At 33.5% G+C, this 22,596-nt stretch overlaps 2 protein-coding genes across 9 annotated transcripts in view; both read right to left on the minus strand.

Annotated features, from left to right (window-relative positions):
* Nucleotides 1–4,392: 4,392 nt before the first annotated feature.
* On the minus strand, nucleotides 4,393–14,589 carry metro (membrane palmitoylated protein 7-like protein metro). 6 transcript variants are annotated; one of them, XM_069062155.1, is made up of 11 exons: nucleotides 14,048–14,589; nucleotides 13,722–13,771; nucleotides 12,929–13,209; nucleotides 11,985–12,116; nucleotides 11,150–11,179; nucleotides 10,862–11,029; nucleotides 10,614–10,810; nucleotides 5,856–5,974; nucleotides 5,422–5,706; nucleotides 5,025–5,368; nucleotides 4,393–4,965 (listed from the first exon to the last, which is right to left on the minus strand). In XM_069062155.1, exons 1-11 carry the CDS (start codon nucleotides 14,119–14,121, stop codon nucleotides 4,789–4,791), a joined length of 1,857 nt encoding a protein of 618 aa, XP_068918256.1. In that variant the 5' UTR covers nucleotides 14,122–14,589; the 3' UTR covers nucleotides 4,393–4,788. The 6 variants fall into 6 exon arrangements, with proteins under 6 accessions (XP_068918256.1, XP_068918258.1, XP_068918261.1 ...); XM_069062157.1 differs by having other exon boundaries at nucleotides 14,082–14,587; XM_069062160.1 differs by having other exon boundaries at nucleotides 5,422–5,598; nucleotides 14,048–14,587.
* A 422-nt stretch (nucleotides 14,590–15,011) lies between these two features.
* The window catches only part of LOC138141449 (protein bric-a-brac 1-like), a 289,292-nt gene continuing 281,707 nt past the window's right edge, over nucleotides 15,012–22,596 (minus strand). For all 3 annotated transcript variants that reach the window (XM_069062164.1, XM_069062162.1, XM_069062163.1), the window contains one exon: nucleotides 15,012–18,495. In XM_069062164.1, the coding sequence (XP_068918265.1) occupies nucleotides 17,878–18,495 (618 nt within the window). In that variant the 3' untranslated portion in view covers nucleotides 15,012–17,877. The remainder of the gene's footprint in view (nucleotides 18,496–22,596) is intronic.

A 22,596-nucleotide genomic window follows, 5' to 3' on the forward strand; every position in this document is an offset into this window, starting at 1 on the left:
CCTTTCATTAGTTAGTAGATATTCTCAGTTAGAGTTGAAAGTACAAATATGTAAAGTGTAAATAAATTTATTCAATACATTATTTTGGCTATTTAACCACAATTAAGACGATACTTTTATTACACAGTTCTTCTACAATTTTGCAGACACTACCTCTACATTAATTTACACATTGAGGAACACCACTTTATTTATTACTCATTCATCTCAGTCTACAAAATCAGCTTTTGTACCTAAATAAGCTGGTGAATTAACGCACACAGTGTACAGCGTTTTCAATAAATGTCATTGATTTAATTTAGTTTGTCAGATTTGAGATTTGTCATAAACGATTCAGGAACTATGTTGCTTAGATACTGTCATCTTACAAACACCAACAATTAATTCCTGAGTAGGTAAAGTCCATTCAAAAATCAAAAAACCACCAACGTCGCATTTTCCTCGATAATTACTATCGGCAACGCTGTCTAGTGTAAAATTTGGTGAGACTTGTAATCTTGAGGTTAAATGTTTATTAAGTGTCTTGTTTTTCTGAGCACGTTTAAGTAAAATTAATAAGAATCAATAAATAAATGAAACGTGCTACTAATAAAACAATATGAACGAAATTCAAAGCAATTGAATTTTATTTTGAATAAAATAAATGTCATAATTTATAGTTACCAACATAGTATGGAAAAATATCTACCTAGGGTTTTTTAAATTTTACCAAACTAAGGCAACAGGTGGTGGTTTTTTGATTTTTGAATGGACTTTACGTATTTTTGTGGTCAGCAGCGTCGAATGGGTATGGATAGGGGTTAATTTATCCCCATTATTTTGGACCTAACGAAAAGGGGTTTTTTGGACTTGTTAGATCCTTCTAATGACCCAGAATTTTTTTGGCAGGTTATATCGGTACCACCCTGTATATTATTTTTTTGCGAGGTGACGGCTGTTCATTATTAACCACTGGTTAATAATGAAAAATTATTAACTAGTAGGAGAGAAATTCTACTTCTGGGTTCAGTTCGAGAGTCAATAATGACTAGTAGTGAAAAAAAAACGCCTAATGTTTCCTTGTTCATAATATTTTGATATGCTTGTCTTATATGGACAGTGTGATCAGAGTGCCACAGTTGCTGCTCAGGAGTACGCAGTTCGTTTTCCCAATAGGGAACATCCTAGCAGAAATACTATAACCTGAAAAATACTATAACCTAAAAACATCCGTCATTGCACAAACAATGCATATGCATCATTTGAAATGCATCCATTGTTACAAATAAAGCAGAAAAGCTAATTTATAGGTAACTTAACATCAACAACCGGATTGGTCAATTTAAACTGCTTCTTTCCTAATCACTATTATTCCCAGAAGATGGTGAATTCACCGTATTATTTTGGTCCGCCAGTTCTGGTCCTCATAATGTATCATACGTTATTTTTATAATACTGGATAGATTATTATTGTAACAAAATTTAGAAGAGAATTTGAAATTTAATTTTCAATGAAATGAAATTGCTTCATCAATACCAACCCAATGCCATTAAAATAAAAGTCGCTAGATAATTATTTTATATTTAAAAAAGTTAAATAAATGAAGCCGAAATATTAAAAATAACATGTTACACTCGTTTCATAAGACAGACTGCAACTTGTATATGTAACATTATTTTTCGATGCAGAGATATTTGCTTCGCTATGTCGGTATAAAATAATAATAAATAAACATATTTGTGGAAACTGTGTTTACTTTTAATTCAGATACTTAATACAATATCTATATTATAATAGAAAATATAATTTTACTTAAAATTAACAAGAAAAATAATAACCATTTAGTGGTAATAAATGAATTGGCACGAAAAAAATCTTACACGTTAAGGGTCCCGACATTGATAAAATAGGTAATTGGGTCGCAAGGTTTCCCGCTGGGGTTGATTAATTGTATCATAAAATTTTCGAGTTTTGAAAAACAAGTGGGTATAAAATTTCTAGATTAGATCAAATAAATTGTAGAATTGATTCCAATTATACTTTTAGTGTAACAAATAAAATTGAAATGATGTTGCAACATTTCATTTTATAAGAATTTAATGCTGGAACTAATCCAAAAATTTTATACGTAACGGTAAAAAAGGTGTTATCAAAGTTCATTACTCGCAAAAGGATGTTCGTTTTCAATAAATATCGAAAAACAGTCAGTATAATACTAGGTACGTTTCGTAAAATGTACATAATTAGGGTTCTAGACAAAAATTTCAAATACAACTCTAGTAATGTGAAAGCTCAGTATCAGACAATTTTAAACGGAATACATTACTGCTCAAGCAGTACGCACAACATAACGTCACAAATTGATTCGAAGAAGAGAGGAGGCACTATTATTAAAATCGAACGAATGCAAAAAATTTCCCTCTATCCGTTAATGATGCGTGACAATAAAAATCTGTATAAAAAAAGTGAAAACTCATGGACAACATTAAAAATAAAACGAAACTAAAAACATCGATTTAGAATTTAATTTATGTACGAAATGGCAGTGTTCACATCTAAAGTATTGGTAATATTTAAAACAGGATAACGATTAATAATAATCTTCTAATTATTATCCCTAATTGCTTAAGTATATTAAAGTCAACAATTAGCTTTATTAGCTAAATTTAGTTAGGCATTTCATTTATAACTAGAAAAATTTACGCTAAATATCAAAAAGTTGCGGATGCAGTTTTCAAGTGCTTTACACCAACTTTATAAGATTGTCGACAGTGTGTAACACTATCTTGACGAGAACGATGTCGGCAAGTCAACGCAATTTTTCCGGTGATAACGTTTCCTCCGGTTTATCCCCAAAAAATTACGTTCACGAGCCGTCTAATTCAGCAAAATAACACCGACACGAGACAAAAACCAGACTGCGGTCTCTGTTGGGGCCAGATTTTCAATCGGAAATCATCTCGCTAATGAAACACCGTGAAATAAATCTATCTGTGTGAGAGAGACATTTAGTATTTCAACTAATACCATGTAACTCCTTTGCTAAGAACTGCATCTAAGTCACCTGACATCGCCAACTTGAAGATAAAAACACTTCTCAAAAACAATCCGTTTCACGATAGGAATGGTCGCATGTCAGGTTTACACCGAACCTACCTATTATTTGCCCACGCTGTAATCAACAAATCAAATCGTAAATATCTTCAAACATTCTAAATTGTTTCAGTGATTTGCCACGAGGCGCCACCAGCGCTTCCGCTTACCTAGTGACCAGTCAGAAGTCGCTACCCCTTACTCGAATAAGGGGAGTCACACGTGGCCTTGGTACTAAAAAAATATTCTTACTTTTATAATACTTCATAATGACAATACTGAATTGATTGAAAGATCATCTCATTGACATGTGACCCGCTTTATCAGCTTCTACAATACGAAAACTCTCAAACAATAAATGTAAAAACAACAATCGAGTTTAACAAAAACTGTAACAATCTCGCTAAAATGTGGAAAAATAAAATGACAACAACCCAATGATAGTTTAGAGGTGTTGATAATGACTAACCACTGAGGACGACACATGAAAAGTATGACAATTTCGTTAGTTCATCTTTTCGCTGTTGGAGTGACAGTCATGACAGGAGTTGTCACCGACTGCGATTCAAGAAGTGGTAACACCGTAATGAATGTAAATCATCAGCCTAAGAAGTATTGTAACTAGGGCTGTACGGTTTAAGTGGTTTACCGATTATGGTGGTTTACTTGATTAATAGCTAAACTAGCTTGATTAATGGCTAAACCGGTTCAAAGTTATTTGACCGGTTAAATGTAGAGCTGTACAATTCAGCTGGTTTAAACCTTAGGTTTAACTAGTTGTCATAATTAATGGTTAAACCAATTATGTTATTAATTAGTTATTGATTAATACAATTCGACAATAATAGTTTGTTAAACTATGAAATTCTCTAACTACCATCTCTTATTCAGTTGAATAATAAATTAATTTAACCCGTTTAATAGGTTAACTGGTTAACTTTTTTGTTTGTTTTAACCACGGCTTCCTAGATTAATAAGAGTCGAAGCCTCTAATACGGCTGGTCGAGTTCATCAGTTGCAAGCATTTTTACTGTTCCTGAGAGGGCGCCACTATACATTTGTGTATTTGGCTGCTTAACCGCGTACAAATCTCATTTTAAAAAGAATCGTAATTTGTATGTTACATACACTACTTCAAAAAGTAGATTATTGATAGACAAAAAAAACATTAATACGATTTTTCATTAATTTAATTTAAATAATTTACGTTTTTTGGTAGAGGGCGCTACTATACTTTTGGCTTTTGAAGGAACAGACAGTTCAAGGAACTCGACCAGCCGTATTAGAGGCTTCGACTCTTATTAATTTAGGAAGCCGTGGTTTTAACCATAAGCTAATTAATCAAGTTAACCGCTATAACTGCTTAAACCAGTTAAACCGTCCAATCAAAATGACCGAATGCACGTGTAGCGCCAACGGCTAAACGATAGACTACTCAAATGTCACACTGGCTTGCAGTTTTTTCAATTTTGTCGTGGTGGTACACCCGTAAATGTAATGGATAAATAAAAATATGGAAAAAATGATATCAATGCCAACTTATGGTGCTACACAAAATCGATTTAATTCTTTGTTTCGCGACGACGTAAATAAAAATAAATCTATGTAACTTACAAATATTAGGTAACAACATTAGCTTTGGTACTAAAATAAGATACTCTTAAATTTGGATACATCAACAGCAACATAACAATTGTTATTTGTTATTAAAGCAATCACTGAACCCAGGAAGCTGGCACCCACGAGGGTTCAGATTCTACTCGATTAGTAGCAGCAAGAAGTTGGCTAAATGCTACGGCTAAATCATCATTCACAATCACTTCGTCGAAGAAGTGGTCGTAAAGAAACTCTATACGATTTGCTGCTTTTATAATATCGTTGAATTCTTCTTCCTGCAAGTGAAAAAAACACATCAAGTGGGGTGTGCAGATTGGACAATACAAACGCTTACTGTAAAGCCTCTGGAATTATCTACATCGAAAGTCGACCTTGCGTGGACAGCATTTCTAGTCTCTTTCAGCTTGTCTAAAGGCGGCGGTTTAATATAGATTATGTACGGTTTAAGCTGTGGAGTTCTTAACATTTTAAGCGCCTGGTAATGAGGGTTTAATATACACACGTGTCCAGAATTCACTATGGCTTTAACACTATCCGCAGATGTTCCATACAGGTTACCCTTATACTCGCCATACTCAATAAATTTGCTCGCTTCTATGTCTTCTTCCATTTTCTCTCTCGAGACGAAGAAATACTCTTTGCCGTTCACCTCTCCCGGTTTCATTTGTCTGCTCGTAACTGAAACGCATCTCGATCAAAATATGAGGTGGGAGATTGACGATTCTACTAACACGGCGTTGGTGTTCTGTACTTGTCAGGGTCGGTATCAATTAGACGCCTTTTCAGTTCGTTCCGGCCCACACCCGGGGCCCCAATTAAAACGATAGGTCGGTATATGCCCGGTCTGGGATACAACTTGGCTACTTCTTCGTACGTTGCGATTTGCTCCCGATCGAAATCGTCGTTTTCTGCTGTGTCATACATAATCTTTTTAGTTTTAGGTTTGGATGCGCAACGGGGGGATTTCGGGGACTGGCTGCAGGTTAACACAGGTAAAGCTGAAACAGAGCAAAGCCCTACGGCCACCAAATGAAATGTTAGTAAGGTATCATTCTTAATACGAAAATAATATAAACGAGTGAATGAATCATGAAAGTGAAGTCAAGCACAGGTCCACTATCGGAGGGATAAGCAAAAAGAGGAATCTGTCTCAGTTTATATTTACCATCGTCACCGTCCTTCGCGCTCTGGGTCCTGTCGTGGATTATCCTTCGCTCTTGGAGGGCCCGGCTGGGTATGAGGCCGGCCCTCATGTTTCGGTCCCCTTCTCTGCGAGCTTGCCACCTTGAATATTTGATCGTTATTAATAATTAAAAAAACAAGCAAAGAAAAAATTTAAGAGTCAAACAGATGCACAATCAAAAGTGTTGGATCGGAACTGTCAAGGTGGTTCAAAAGTAGGTAATTATTATCACAGATCTCAAAATAAGGTTGACAAATTAAAATTAAAATTCAGAATTGTGTATGCTAATTGTCATCGAATTGTGTGAAATTCTCACGTGAACGTTGCTTATTATGTTTTTAAGTGGTACAAGTGTTTGGTAAAGTAAGATCAAGGTGACAACATAAAATAAAAAATTAAAGTGGAGAAAAAGTATGTTCATTTTTGCCCCAAACTAAAAATCATCCAAACAGGATCAATAATAGAAATGGTCAGTTGTTTAGTTCTCTTGATTCGGGATTTGAGCAGTAACAAAGCAGTAAAACAACAAAAAATCAATAAGAAGTGAAGTATTCGGGGGATTGGTACCTTCATATCACGTAGACTGCTCCGGAGATTTAACAACTATGTAAATATCACCAGGTTTCAGAAGTCGCAAAACAGAAAATATTGATTTCCCAACGATATGGTTATCTATTAAAGACGCGTCACTAATTTCTACAGCAACGTTGTTACTTTTGTGTAGTAACGTAGAAAAAAAAAATGTGCATACTAAATTAGACTAAATAAGGTGACTGTTTGATGATTAATAAAAATGTTAAGTCTAAGTCAGAAGCCTATTAACACTAACGAGGATCCCGAAGCATTTCTTGAAGGTTCCGATGGGTGAATCTTGGGTCTATCCCGAATTAAAATCTCATGGCATAGAGTGCAGGCACAAGAATACAGCTTAATTTCAGGGTGTTTTTTTTTTTTTTTGGAAATATTAATGATATCTTTCTATTTGTCACGTGGACAGGATAACAGAGGACGATTACGTTACTTAAGTCTCTTATTTATTGCAGGATTTTAATTATTTGTACACCAAATTAAATGGTTATGAATAGGCTACAAAAAGGCCTAATAAATTCCCGTATAGCCCTAAGGGCTTCAAGGCTAAACTGTCAAAAAAATTGTTTGTAAATGGGAACACATAATTTTTTTTAGTAATTCTAATAGAAAACAACAATGTATCACAAGTATACACTTACATACCAAAAAAATTGTAAAAAACGCTACTATCGTCTATACACCATTTTGTGCTATTCATTGGCCGCATATCTGCGCAATCCCATATGTTATTATTTGTCATTTGTTTTTCCAGCTAACTTAATTTGGTTATTACATTGTAATGCAATGCATTTTGATAGCTTCTCGCTTGGTGTTCGTCATTTGTTTCAAAAGTTAGTGTTTTTTTTTTAAGTTATATCGGGCCTTCAAATAAATATATATTTAGAGTAGGCGTCGGCGACATTCTGTTAACAGTGTAAAGTAATTTTTGTAGGTAACCAATTATTCTCCGAAGTTACACAGGTTACATAGCAAGCTTTTTCCCAATTTTATATTGTCATATTCCGTGGAGGGGGAATAGGAAGAATGCACTACAAAAATTAAAAATATTTTCTAACCTAACTTGTATTTTGACAGTGTAGCCTTGAAGCCCTTGGAGCTATACGTGAATTTAGTAGGCCGTTTTGTAACCTATTCACAATCATTTAATTTGGTGTATAGATAATTAAAATCCTAGGATAAATAAGGGAGCTATGGACTCGTCTTTTTTTTTGGGGGACACCCTATACAACGCGGGGGTTCACAAAAGCTGTATTTATATCGTCAATGTAAAATAAATTCGATTGCAAAATGTTATTAAGCAGGTTTAGCTTTCAGTGATTTCTGTTTGCTCCTAAAATTAAAAAACAGCTTGAAGTAAGTCCAAAGAACGATGAAACATAGTGATTTAAACGGATGCTCGAAACGCAAAAGATTTTTTTTTTTCGTTTTATAGGTACAGTTGCGGAATTAATATTTCGGGCATTATATTGTCAATGTCATGATATAAACTCTAAAACAACCTTTACGTTAATAACCTTATTTTTACTCTTGTCATGTTTTTGTCTTTTTGGCATTCAAAAATTGTCATTTGTGGCATAATAACGGGTAGGCAACATATCAAAGCGATGATTTAATTACACACACTGCAACTAACTGAAATCTCAAAATTCAAAATTGATTTACAGAGATTTTGTTGAAGTGCCAAAAAAATAGTGCCCGAAATTATAATAATTCCGCAACTGTACTATCGGAGGCTGTAATTTCTAATCTGTGAAGATGGCCCCATGTTCTTTGATTTGCTAACATTTAAGAAAATATGGAATGCAAAACATGTTAACTTTATTAATAATAATAATAACACGACATTTAGTAACAATTTAATCACAATATAACTGTGCAATAGTAGCTTTGCCATATCCCAGTGTTGCTACATCAAAAGATAATAATTAGATAAAAACCGTCTTGCAGAATATTGTACTGTCATAAGTCTGAAAATTTTATAAATCTTTAACTCACCATCACGCATCATTAAGCTTATTGTTAAATAATTAAATAACATTGTACCGAAAATTAGTCCTTGGAACACTCAAAGAAACAGAATAAATTTAAGGATTGTCATAGTTTCGAAATAAAACTATTAACTTAACACCCAATCAAAAAGACATGAAGAAATATTTATGAGAATCGCCCTCAAATGTCACATGATTTATATTGACAAATCACAACTCCGAATTATTTGAATAGCAACCAATCACAATTTAATTAAGCGGAAATTTTCCCTAGGGAAAATTTCCGATATAATTGCCCTAGGGAAACATTTTTTCGGGCGATTCTCTTCCGAATATTCCTCGGGACAGATATATATCGCCAGAAATTTTTTCTTGCAGTCCAACACTCGTATTTGTCGCTCAAAATTACCCTCGGGCTGAAGCCCTCGTGTAATTTTCTTGCGACAGACACTCGTCTGTCAGGACTGCTCGAAAAAATTTCCGGCAATATATCTGTCCCTTGGTATATTATATATGATAATTTTCAAATATGAAACTTCACAATCAATATCTGATATTGTAGCTTCTTTCTCTGATTGACCAATATATTTCATATATCTATACGAGAAGAGTTCGAGAACTGACAACGTTTCACATTATGTCATTTGATTAAATACATTTCCTGTATTATTTTATTGCATAGCATGTAATTTAGTTGACACCAAACGAATGGAGAGTTTGGCTACTTGTATGAAATTAGAATATCATTTCCACCCTGTTTTCGCTACTAAAAATCGAAACCTCAGGAATTATCAATCCAGAGGCATAACATACATGATACGTGGACATACATTAAAATTTGAAAACTGCAAAAAAATGAGTAAGTGCCACTTAAAAATGGCAAAAGCGAAGCGAAAAACTTGAAAAAATTAAATTTCTTAAGAATTAAAATAAAATTAAATTAATCTTTTGGAGTTCTTTTCGAAAAGCTCAAAGGGAAAGAAAATATTTACATTATTCCAAACTTTTGGCGTCCATTTAATATTGTTCTGGCGTTACTTTGGACTACCAATTCTCTGGTGCTAATACATAATTATTATTTTACATTACAAAATATTTAAAAACTAATTAATTTTACTCACTTTCATCTAGGCTCTCTATTCAGTGATTGTCAACTAAATTCATACTATGGCATAATGTAGGAAAAATATTTAACCAAGTTTAATTAAAATTAAATTAAAATTTAATCGCATCACCACAGTATGGCCCAAAAAAAATCACGTTAACGCAGCGACATCATGTGATTATTTAAATGTGGCAAACAAGCTATTATTATTTTTAAATTCCATAATTTTTATAAAAAGAGGACGGTCATGTTTTTTATCACATTTATTTTGTTTTCGTTTAAAAAAAAAAACGGGCAATACTTCCGTAAATAAGGACAACGACCAGAGACTAATAGGTCAAGGCAATCACTCTTGCTGCTTATTTTTAAAGAAAAATCTGAACCGAAATTAAGAGTTTTTTTTTTATGTTGCAATTTTTTAACCTGAAATTACTTAATCATTTGTATTGTTTAAAAAATCATTACATATAAATAAATTGCTGCTGAAATAGAAGCACAATTCGAAAAATCACTTTTTGAGATTGCCGAAGTGTTTAAAGTTTCCGTTATTATTGAATTATTGAAGGTTCTGCTATTTATTGATCTAACATTAAATTGACAGATGTACTATTGTTGGTAATAGAAAGAAGACTAAATTGCTTGTTGGGACAACATTGCACTAGTGCAGCCCACGATCGAAATTATTGTTAATATTAGAGCAAATGGTACAAATAAATCCTCAAGTATGTTACAGATGTCCCAGATAAAACAGTAAGATACCTAGGTGGATAACATTGGAATCCGAATTCTCTAGAGATTCTTGAAATAACGAAATTTATCAAAATTACCGCTTTTTTTAATACAAGCATTAAATATGACATATCATATGACGAAAAATTTATTTAAGAAAAGTTGAATTACAGACGTCCCAGAAAGTAAAATGGTCATGTAACAACCAATCTCTTCTACTTCTGGATAGTTTTACTAATGTTCAAAATTTGTAAGTCTGTTAGAAAGATATACCGATGAAGCTAAGTAAATTTCCTGGACAGACCAATGTCTGTCTTGCTAACTTACCAGTAGGCGTCGTCCTGGGACACAATATGTAAAACATCTCCTTTCCTAAAGTCCAAACCGGCCTCTTTGCAAGGTATGTAAGGATCAGTGGCGGCCTTGTAATCAAAGTGAGCCCTGACCCTGACTTTGCTCTCCCTGATGTTCAGTTTACTGTCTGCCGGTACTAACTTGAAAGTAATCGTTCCCTCCGAATTTTGCTAAAAACAATCGCATAAAATTTCAAGATCACACAATGTACCAAAACGTACTAAAATATTTAAAACGTCATTTGGTGTCTTCCCTTCAACGTTTATGTAATTTACTTCGACAACCTCATCACCCACATGTATCAGACCTGATCGGTCAGCAGCGCCACCGTGCATCACTCTCGCTATCACTATCTTTCCAGTTTCTTCGTCCGTTTTTATTGTGGCTCCCTGAATATGAAAAGTATTTGTTAAGGGTACATTTTGGGGGATGGGGTGTAACAGAAAAACAGATATGCAGGTATAAAGAGATACTAAAAGAAAAAACTGGTTGTTTTCTGAGATACTTACGACTATTGGTTCAGCACTTTGTGCCCCAGACTTTGCAAGAAACAAAAAAATTATGAAAGTGTGAATGTTAAATTACTTCTATTTAAAATACTAAAAATCTTTGCAAAGTTGGTTGTGTATACCTACATTCTACGTGAAAATTCATAAATAACCATTAGCAATTTTAACTATTTCATTTACCCACAACACAGTCTATAATTTTATTTTCAGACCTACTAAGGGGGTCACTCACGAAACTCGGTAAAGTTCGATAAGACATTGCAAATTCAAAATCATACAACTGATATTGTTGAAGCATTGTATGTATTTGAGGTTTCGTTAACGAATTGCAAATCATATGAGTTTTGTGAATCTACTCCTTAGTTAGTCATACACATTACTGTAAGCAGTATACACTGCGTTTTTTATTTCGCTGAACATACAATGTAAAATGGCTATGTTCAATTTTAAAATGGACAAGTCAATTCATTTGAAATAGGCAACCAAACTTACAGATCCGTGAATCCTATGTTCAGTTAAATAAAAAACTCACGGTATAAAATATATACAGAGGTTTAAAAAAAGATCTCGCACATGTTCCCTCTTATTGAGAGAAATTTTAAGGTTACCTAACTCTTTTCTTTCATGAAAATAATTAATTTTGGGTTTTCATTAAATAAGTAGTTTTTAACAAGAGAACCATGTTGAAAAAGACAACTTCGTAGTGTTTTTGGTATAAACAGTGGATTTGCAGTTTTTCGAATACTCTTTAGTCGAATGTAATTTACTTTATTTACAAAATTCTGAACTAAGTATGTACATCTGTTTAAAAGTACTCAATAAATGTCAGACTTACCAAGGGTTCGTTACTCTTCACGAGTTGCACAATTTTAATTGTTTCTTCATCTTCATCCGCTTCTTGAGGTATTTCCGGCAGATGGGGATAATAATCTTTCTGGGCTACAGCATCATGGGAATATAACAATCCCTAAAAATACATCGTTTTGTAAAAAAACAGAGTCTAACTAAAGTAATAGGTATTTTAAAAATAAATAAAAAACATTTAGTAATATAACTTTCATTAGACTTTTCCGTTTTTAATCTTTATGTGCCTATAATAAAGAATTACTAGAAAGTGATGTAAATTTAATTTTTTTTTCTTTAAACGATGACAAGAAATATTACACAAAATTAACGAAAAAAGTTTCTTCCAAGTAAACAAAACTAGATGATGTTTAAACATGAAGTGTTTGATTACTAAACATTTATCAACACGTCTACCAGATCCATCTTAGAATTATAGTTTTTATTCAAACATAATTTTTTCCCAGCTTTCAAGGACACATTTGAGACAGAAGTTTAACAACAAAAATTAATCATCTTTGAGACATGAATAATTTAATAAACAGTGACCACAGGAGCTGAAGCAGAATTGAATGAACGAATTGTAGACGGCTTCGCAAATGCAGCAAATTGACAACTAAATTCTTGAAATATTGATCAAGTTTATTCAGAACTAACCAACTACTTTGATAAATATCTTGTTTGTTCCAGACTTTGCTAATCTCTATTTGTACATTATCTTCGCTGAAACAGTTGTTTTATTTACTGGAATGAAACATCACTCGCATAAATTTAACTTTTAAAAATGCAAACGTCCCGATTATGCAACACACATTACGCCAATGATAGATATTTGGTGCTTTCGCGTTGCGTAAAATGTTATCGCATCTCTCTTTACTTCGATGGCGAGAATTGTTTTATTTTGGAGAAAATAAGGTATTGGGTAATGACAAGTACCTGCACGTGAGGCTTTTGAAGAAGATAAAACAGTTCTTTGCATTCTTCTGAAACATGTAATTTTGTTGCCAAAACTTCCAGTACATCCACCATAACATGCATAGATGTAGACAACATGGGGAAAAACTTGTCGCTAGCGCCATTACTGATTATCTTATTGTGAACATTAACTAAGGCATGAAGTTCTTTGGATTGTAACAAGTCACTTAAAAATCCTAATTCTTCTTCAGTAGAGGGTAACTCCCTGGCTTGTTGAAGTGACGATAATAAACGTGACAGTGCTGAAGCATGAACGCAACATTTTAAAATAAAATTCTAGCCATTTTCAGCACTGCTACTTCTCTTGTAGTGATAATGCAGTTTGATGTTTATCCAGATTAAGAATAGTAAAAAAAAAAAAAACTAACAAGTTACAGTACTGGTTGATACTTAAGATCAAAAACTACCTTGCTATAAAACTATTTATTAAAAAACACCAAATACAGAAAAAGAAATAATACTCTAAATAACAAAAAAATAAATAAAAAGTATGGACTTTACTTATAACTAGTGCATAACCATTTTCTTATGTAATTTTATTATTTGCATGCAACATACACACATGTAACTTTTACATGTGTGTGTAATACATGACTCCACTGTGTGAAAGAAAAAACCCAAAAATATTGACAGTCACAGTTTACAACTTATTAGTGAGCAACTTAAAAATATCAAGAAGGAAGCAAAAACTAATCGAGAAATAAAACAAAGTTGAAATTAATTTATAATTAAATCCAATACACTCCTGTCTCACCTGGATCCCATTTCTCTTTAGTTCCATTAGCCATTAGCTCCGCTGTCATTCTACAATTCAAAATGTATCTATTAGGAGACTTTCTTCACCTACAATCTTACACATCGAACAATGAACTAAAAAATATTTCTAGACTACGTGACAATAATATCGTCAAGTCAACGACTCGGTTTTATAACACATAACTAGGTACGCGTGTGAATATGCTCCGCGACTATTATATTTTGCTGTCTAAGCAGAAGGATTCTATTTTTACGTGTATTGCAAAATTCTAACGGTGGGAAGATCTTGCGGTCGAGGTGCGGGCACAAGTAAAAAGAACGTACTTCTTCGAGCAACTAACGTAAAATGTTGAAATACCTTCTCGCTCCCTAATTATTATTGAATTTATCACCAACATTCCATCCCAATCTATCGGTACCCTAATCTACAATTTTTCCGATTCCAAACATGGCGTCTGACAGCACTGACAGCAGATGCTACCAATACCAATCAACCAATCTTCCACCAGATTTAAAATTCCAAATAAGCCAAAACTGTAATTTATTTTAACCTGCGAGTACAAGTGTTGCAATGTTTTAAAAGAGAACATTGCGACGTGGTTACAAAACTTCAAATTCCACGAAAAAAGAATACTGTCAGAGGCATAGCGATTACAGGAAACTGCAATGCAATAAAATTGAGGCAGTGGAATTTAAAAGGAATTTTTCCTACAGAAAACGTTTATTGCTCGACTGGAGTTAAACAGAACATTAGGTTGTAGAATTCTATGCACAAAATAAAAAAAAAATAGATTAGAAGTAATAGTTTCAGAAAATAAAAAACAGCAAAAAACTGTAAATCACAAGTTGGCATCACGTTTGTCCTGTGTGTTGCCTAGTTACCATGTTACCACCACTGTGTTTAAACAAAAAAATTTAAACAAAGTTGAATGAACATATTGCAATTACACAAATATTTAGGTAAGTCTCGTTTCGTTTACTCATTTTTATTATGATTTTCTACATTTGACAAACATCTGGAAGTGTAAACTGGCAACTTGTGTTAGATTCAAAAATTTATTTTGAAAATTTTTTAATTTCGAATTCCATGTAGGACAGTTTTAAATGAAAGGCGTATTCTCGTTCAATATGTTTTTTTACTTCGTTTTACTGTACTTAATTTGTTTTGGAACTAATTAGATATCGAATACTAGAGCTATTATTATGTCTTGAGGAAGTTTTAAAAAGCAAGACGTTCTTGGTGGGGTTTAAAGGGTATTTGATATTGAAATAAAAAAAAAGTCCAGTGTCATGTTTGAAATTTTACAATTTATTCTTATTTACCATACAGACATAAAATAATAGTAATAATAATAATGTGCATAAATCATTTAAAACAATGTATAAGGAGACTCAAAAACGAAAAGTCTTATAAAAATATAAATTAACAGACTGCACATATAATGACTTATGATGCATACAATCGGGCCATTGCATGTAAGTTCAGACTGTCTCTACGAGTAGCACAACTTGAATGATAATAATTATTGCATACTGACTAAAGAGGCTATTTATAACTTTAGGTATGCTATGTTATATTTGCACTAACATCGAACTATATTATGTTTTTATAGTATACATTAAAATAAAGCTTTTACCTGAATTTTGAGTGATTATACATATCTAAAAAATGCCAATCTCACATCACTTTTGCTTATATAATAAAGTTAGGTATATAAATGTAATTTACAGAGATATGAAAAAGAACATGCCATTCAGGGTGATACCATACCGAAACACATTAAAATGCATAATTTTGTCAAAAATTTAGTATCTCGGATGACATAAGTGGTCATAGTTTGGAAGGCACTTACTACTTTACTTCATTTTTTGAACACATCAAGCCTAGTCGAAAAAGTAACAACTACTAAAAACCGAAAGGTTGGGAGATGTAGAGATCCAAGACTTTGCGTAATATCCAAAGTAATGAAAGTTTAAAGGCCACTTTTTGAAAAATATCTTATCACTTCACGACATGCACAAAGTTAAACGAGCGTGGTAGACCCATAAATGGCAGGAAGGCATTTTATAATTTCATTTAAATTGTAATAATTTTCTTTCTACATTTACAAGTTTTATATAAATTTTGTACATTATTTCATATCCTATATTCTAAACAAATCACAAAAATAATTTTTTGTTGGCTCCGTGACTTCCTAACACTATCTGAAAGTATAAATGTTTATGTTAATTAACATGTGTGCTATTTGGTGAACTGAGTCGCAAATAATTGTGTTGCAGCACTGGAGTTTGTCTCATGTTCGAGTTGCACTACACTTTTTGTACATACACAACACCTACATTCACTATTGTTGCTACATTGTAACATATATAATACATTTGGCATTGCTACAAGTCAGTAAATCATAGCTCCTTACCAAGTGGAAATGCATATTCGACAGGCGGATCCTCACTCGCGCACGTTCCAGATCTCCTAGCGCGCGACACACCGATTCGGACAATATTCATTGCACATAACAACATAATAACATCGATAAAATTTTGATTAACTGTTTCTCGTGGTGCGAGTGCGGCGTGTGCGGAACTGGCTCTCCGGAACGTGCAACGCGAATCCGTCTGTCGCTCTGGAAATACAGAAGCTAAAGGCGTAATCAACAAAGCAATACTTATGTCCACTTTTTCGTTAAATACCTATACATTTCTTTTAATTACAATATGTACTAAATAAATTAAATAATTTAAGGAGACCAACTGAACGTCGAATACTGATAATAACTGACCTTTCTATTTAAGTTCCATGTTGACGCCTAATGCTCAAATTAAACCTATCTAAAACAGGAATTGTAATATTGCACTGAAAAAACACAGTGGCTGATAAGAGCTAGTAGTAGTAAATGTCATCATTATAATACACACGTACAATCGATTACATTGTTTTGTTTGTCATTTTGTACATGTTCATTTAAACCTATGACGTGACTTTGGTGTATTCTCATAGTTATTTTCATGTATTAAAATAAACCGTTCTTTTCGCATTTTGCCTCAGTTTCCACGACTGGCATGCAAATATGGAAAAATAAATATCTAACGCATCTGCACACTTAACCACTAAAATATACAAAAAACAATTTAAATTACTAAAATAAATAAATAATCTTTTTACAAAATATATTTAAACTATTTTTAAGTAAATATTTAAAGCAATTCCTCAAAAAATGTTTATTTCTTTTTATGATTCGGTGAATATTCGAGATATGCAAATGTATGTACGAGTATACTACTAACCATTTTAGCGGATAAATCGGTAATTTTCTTTTCTCAGAGTAGTCATTTTTACTTTTCCACAATCCCAAAGTAAGTTATGATAATCGCGCTGGCAAATCGATTACCTACATCTCACGTTAAAAAAAAAAAAACACTAGACAAAGGAAACGACAAACAAATGAATGAGTTTCTGGAGGAGTACAGCACGAATCTGCTGGTCTAATCGTGTGCTTCACTTTGTTACATCTTCAGAGCGACACTGATCGCGTGTGGTGAAAGAAAACATACAGGAACAATCGATACAATTCTATTTTAAATTACAGAGACATAAATAAAAATAAACATTTTGCCAAGGTCATGGGAAAATAATTTTAATACAAATTTGTAATGTGTACAGGTGCCTGGATAAAGGGTCTATTTAGAATATCGTATTATTGCGTCTTTTCCAACCGTTGGGCCCCGATACAGCAACGTCAGTGTCATAGTAAGCACGATTTTGGGTTTTGTGTCGAAAAATGGAACCTCTAGATATGAAATTTGTTAGTCATCATCATCCAACCAACGAAAACAGATTGTCGTAAAGCGAATGGGGAATGTTGATATTGTTTCCCTTCTAATGTGATTTACCTAGAGAAAATATCCACTCTAATTTTGAATTTAGAACAATAGTATACATATACACAACAGTCTTTTATGGAACTGGCCGAAACTTTGGCTTCTAGATAAATTTTATAAAATCGTCCAAAACATTCTACACACTAAAACTTTTAAAAATAATTAACAGTTAATCCATAATAAAAAATAAAGCAGAGCGGGGTTTTCTTTCTGCCCCGCCAGCTAACTGTCAACTAATAATAATTTATCACATTACATTGTAACATTGTCTCGTTTCATTCGCCACGACACTCTGCCAGTGGTTCCATTTTAATGGTGGCCATCGAGTCCTTGGGGCGTGGGGTGGAAGTGTGCATCGGTTTGACCAACTCGTCGATGTCTTCCTGGAAGAGATTCTCGGGTCTGGGCGACGTGAAGGACCTGGTGGGCTTGTAGGTCATCCCCGAAACGCCGATGTCCATGTTGTTGCCTATGTTCATGTTGATGGTGGGCTCCATCGAGCTGGAGACCGTCAGGCCCAGCGGGGACGAGATGGGGCTCTCGAGAGCGGACTCTGCGGGACTTATCCGCAGGTCCTGTATGCTGCCAGCCGGACTGCTCATGCTGCGCATCGAGCTCACGTGGCTCATGCTGATGGGGGCGGCGCCGTTGCTGGACATGGACACGTTGCCGCAGTGGCCGGCCAGGGCCAGCGAGTTTACCAGACTCGCGACGGGGTTGGTGTCGTGCGCGGAGCTCTGGTGTTGGGCCGCCGCCACCATGCTGCACATTTGCTGTCGTAGGCCTTGGGCCACGGCGGCTACGGCTGCTGCCGCCGCGGCGCCCGGAGACACGTTCGGGTCGGATCCGTTGCTGCACGAATTGTTCTGGTAGCTGTGTATGCTGACGCCGTCCTGGAACAAAGCGAGGCTTCAGCACTGAGGCGCTTTAAGATTTCATCTGTTGGAATAAAAGCGCAGTTTGAAAACTTCGGGGCCTGATATTGTAACACATGTGATGCCTTAATCATTCTGATTTCACGGGCATTCTAAACCAAAATTGTTGCTGTATGTACACATGGGAATTTTCAAGAATTAATCCTCAATGCACAGTTGTTGAAATCAGTATGCTAACGCAACTATCAAACATTTAACTTATTCCATAATAAAACATTTAGGTAAAAGAAAAAGAGTGATTCAAGCTGAAGTCGAAACTGAAACGAACATACATTTAGCGAGTTTGCTGTATCGCATTTTGTCATCAAAAATGGTTAGGAGAGTATTAAAGATAATCCTCGCTGTGCTTGACAGTTAGTTGCAAAAAAAAGTCCATCATTAAAGTCCAGAATAAATACGACTGATTCCCTTTCAGTCCCGAAATATCAAATAAATTGTTATGTCCTATATTTTACTATTTTTAGCGAGTAAAACGTCTGTTCATGGTAATTGTGGAAAAAAACAAAAAAAAAGTGCCATAGCGTATCAGTATTTCACTCTGGCGTTATGCAAATACAGTCGCGGAGAGAAAAAAGTAGGACAAGTCTTATTAAGAAATTGAGTTGAGTAACCTGGGCTTACTATAATAAATAAATAAATACACTGACCGGCACAAAAAACGACTCACTTTGAATTTTATTAATATAATTAAGTAATTCATTGTCTTAGCAAATTTTTTTGATATCATGTTGTATTGGTAAGTGTTATTTAAGTTATTCTTTGTCAAAGAATATCCGACAAACAAAACATTAAACACAGCAAATAAAATTTTAATGAAAAAAATAAAAATAAAAGTAGTAAAAAATTTTATGTTATGAAAAATTGCCAAAATTTGAACAGCATTTTGAATCAGTATCTCGTATTGTCACATTAAATCTTTTAACACATAAATCAACCGACAAAAACACAACGTGAAAAACGCAAATTTTCTAATTATTTATTTAAACAAAACAATTCGGTTTCCATGGTGACCATAGCACTCCCGATCATTGAAAATATCCAAATTTAACTATAATAAAGAAAAATAAGCAAAAATATAATTTCAAGATCATTTATTAAAGAAATCATAATGAGTCGTTTTTTGTGCTGGTGAGTGTATTTTAAATTTTAATAGTAACCATAGAAACAGTGGACAGAATTACATTAGCGAAAAATCATCGTCCTACTTTTTTCTGTCCGCGACTGTATGTAGGTAGGTACCAAGTAACGATAAATGATCGAGGCAAATTTATTGGATTGGAATCTCCGAGCCTGTAAGCCTGCTCATTGTCAACATGTCAGGTCTTGGTTCAACTTTTAGGGTTTTGGAAGTTTTACGTTATTTACCAATTATTAAAACATTAAGTAACATTTCAGGTCCGATGTTTGCAATTACTTCTTGAATTTCGTGCAGCAGTGCTTGAAAATTGTTTGTGGTATTGTGCTTAGCAGCAACAATTAAAAAAAAAAACCAAAGGTTGTCAACTTTATTTTATTTGACTTTTAGTTCGATATTTTTGAAGTGAATTGAATTTGAATTTTAAAATACGATATGCCGACATAAAACTGCCAAACGTAACAAAAGAAAATTACAAACATTTATAGTCCACTTGATACTCGCACGAAATAGCTGAATTAAAAAATGCATTGAAAACAATTGAAGCTGTCTTGCTACCTTGGCTTTAGAAACGTCAAATTACAGATTTGTGTGTTGATATTGTTTTCCTAATTGCAGATAGTCGTAGAAAAAAGTACTACTTTGTGCACTCGTTGCATAAATAGCTGTTTTCAAACTGCTTTAAAATTGGTAAGAAAATAAAGACTTTTAAAGCTTATGCTCGCAAACAATAATAGTTTATTTATGTATTAAGGGCATAATCAGGAGATTATGGCACGAGGAAATGTTTAAAGCCCGAGGAACAAGGGCTTTTAAATTCCCGAGGGCCATAATCGACAATTATGCCCGTGGTACACACAACGTTTTATTCTATTTTATAATTTCTAAAAGAATCAAACAAATATTTAGTATTCCTTAAAGGAAATCAACAAAAAGTTGTGTCCATGCAAATTTAGTTAGCTATTTTGATGTTGTTAGGGTTATTGTGTCTATAATGTGTCATTTTCTTTAATAAAATAATGTTTGATACCATTGCTTGAATAATTAAACCAACCGTTGCTTGGCAGATTTTTGTCGCAACTGTGCCGTAAAGGCCAATTTATGTCTTGCCCTCATTTGGGGGCGTATAAAGACGATTATTGACTAAAATAGAATAAAAATACATATGTAAGAAAAATTAGGAACCTTATTTATTCTTGAAAAATACGAAATAATTTCAAGTGTTGTCGATAGACAGTGCTCGCCAAATAAATTTTAACAGTTGACAGTACTGAAAGTACCTATATAGCAACAAAAAATTGTAAATACATTTTTTAATATGTATATTAATTATTTATATACTTGAGTAAATTGTTTATAAAAATCAATATTCTCAAACACGTATTTCGTTAATTTTTTGAACTTTTAAATAACGATATTCTCATTTTTTAACCAAATTTTCTTGAATAATAATCATCTGTGTTAATAATAATTTTGCAAATCTATTTATAGACAGATTTAATACATCAATTTAATAAGAATAAGAACTTTACGTTATTTTGAGTCATAAATAATTTCCGGTTGAGTGCGTCAACAGTTATTAGATTACAAAAATACGTTCAATTAATTTTAATCTGAATTATGTATAATCACCATTGTTATTAATGAAAATTTGCCATTTAACAGATAGCTCATTTTCGGGAACTTTTAAAGCCCAAGAATTTTTGGACGGAATCACCGCCCTGCGGTCACTAGTTGTGACGTACTTTCTACATACTCGTAATTTATTTTGCAACCACCGGAAAAGTAGTAACCGGTTGAGATAAGGTCATATGTAGATCATTAGAACTTAGAAAAAAATTTCCTTGCCATATTGTTGTGTTGCAGTCTAAGTAGATTTCAAATGTGATCATTTCGTGCTAGTTCAGTTACTCAGAATGGTTTTATCCCTCCTTGATTTCACCCAATACTAAAGCTTTTCCGTGAATGCTAGACTTTGAGTTCGGTTGTTCATCTACATCATGCCATTGTCTTTTTTGTATCACGTTATCACACTTGACGCATTTTTCATCTTCTGTTACCTTCTTCCAAAAACCTGTACCTGTACCCATTAACACCATCTTGACTATATCCTGTTACGATGCAGGTCAATAACGCAGAGATCACTGCGAAGTCTCCAGAATTCATAGGATTGTAAATTTACATATTACAAATTTCTTCAATAGTCGTCATGAGGTGACTTCGTTTGTACAGTCATGTTCAGATAAATCTGGGGCAATTTTATTTTTCGAGGGTAATGTGGGCTGAACATATTTCCATGGATTTCGTGCTGCCAGAAAAATAGCAGATTTCATTTATTTGTCAAAGTTGACATGTGATTATACATTTCAAAGAAATTTTTCCGCAAAATACCTAATGATAATAACAACCATTGAATTGTTAATTTTAGTCAACATATTTTTTTTAAATAAAATGTTAATTAATTAACTGCTTGAAGTCGCATTTAAAAACCCAAAAAAGAAGTTGTCCCAGATTTATATGAACAAGTGAAATTGAGAGTTACATTACAACACTTGTCCCAGATTTATTTGAACATGACTGTACTTCCAAAACGTAACATTACAAAAATGTTCATTTGAAATTTTCACTTTAAATACTCCAGAATTCGGAATATTTCAAAGGTCTAGTCTAGAAGGCACTTTGATTAATAAGAGGTGAACAACACATAATTGCCTATCTGATAATACCAAAAGAAGTAAATTAGGGAAAATAATTAAGAATCCGGGAAAGGAAGACAAACTTGCTCTGCTCTCTGAAGTTATTTACGACTCAACTCAATGAGATATGGGAATTAAGATTAATTTATTAATTTTACTTTAGTTATCTAGTCCTTATAATAACTACGAGTAGATCAATTCGTGGAATACGAATACATAGGTATTTAT

This window comes from Tenebrio molitor, chromosome 1 (assembly GCF_963966145.1).
Source record: "Tenebrio molitor chromosome 1, icTenMoli1.1, whole genome shotgun sequence".
NCBI lineage: Eukaryota > Metazoa > Arthropoda > Insecta > Coleoptera > Tenebrionidae > Tenebrio > Tenebrio molitor.

What these genes read in the sequence shown, in the direction of transcription:
- metro (XM_069062155.1), bottom strand. Translation starts at nt 14,121, where the DNA reads ATGTTGGTGATAAATTCAATAATAATTAGGGAGCGAGAAGGTATTTCA. An exon ending in TAAAGAGAAATGGGATCCAG is followed by an intron (nt 13,210 to 13,721) that starts GTGAGACAGGAG and finishes TTCATGCTTCAG; the next exon opens with CACTGTCACGTTTATTATCG. An exon ending in CGCGAAGGACGGTGACGATG is followed by an intron (nt 5,707 to 5,855) that starts GTAAATATAAAC and finishes TGGTGGCCGTAG; the next exon opens with GGCTTTGCTCTGTTTCAGCT.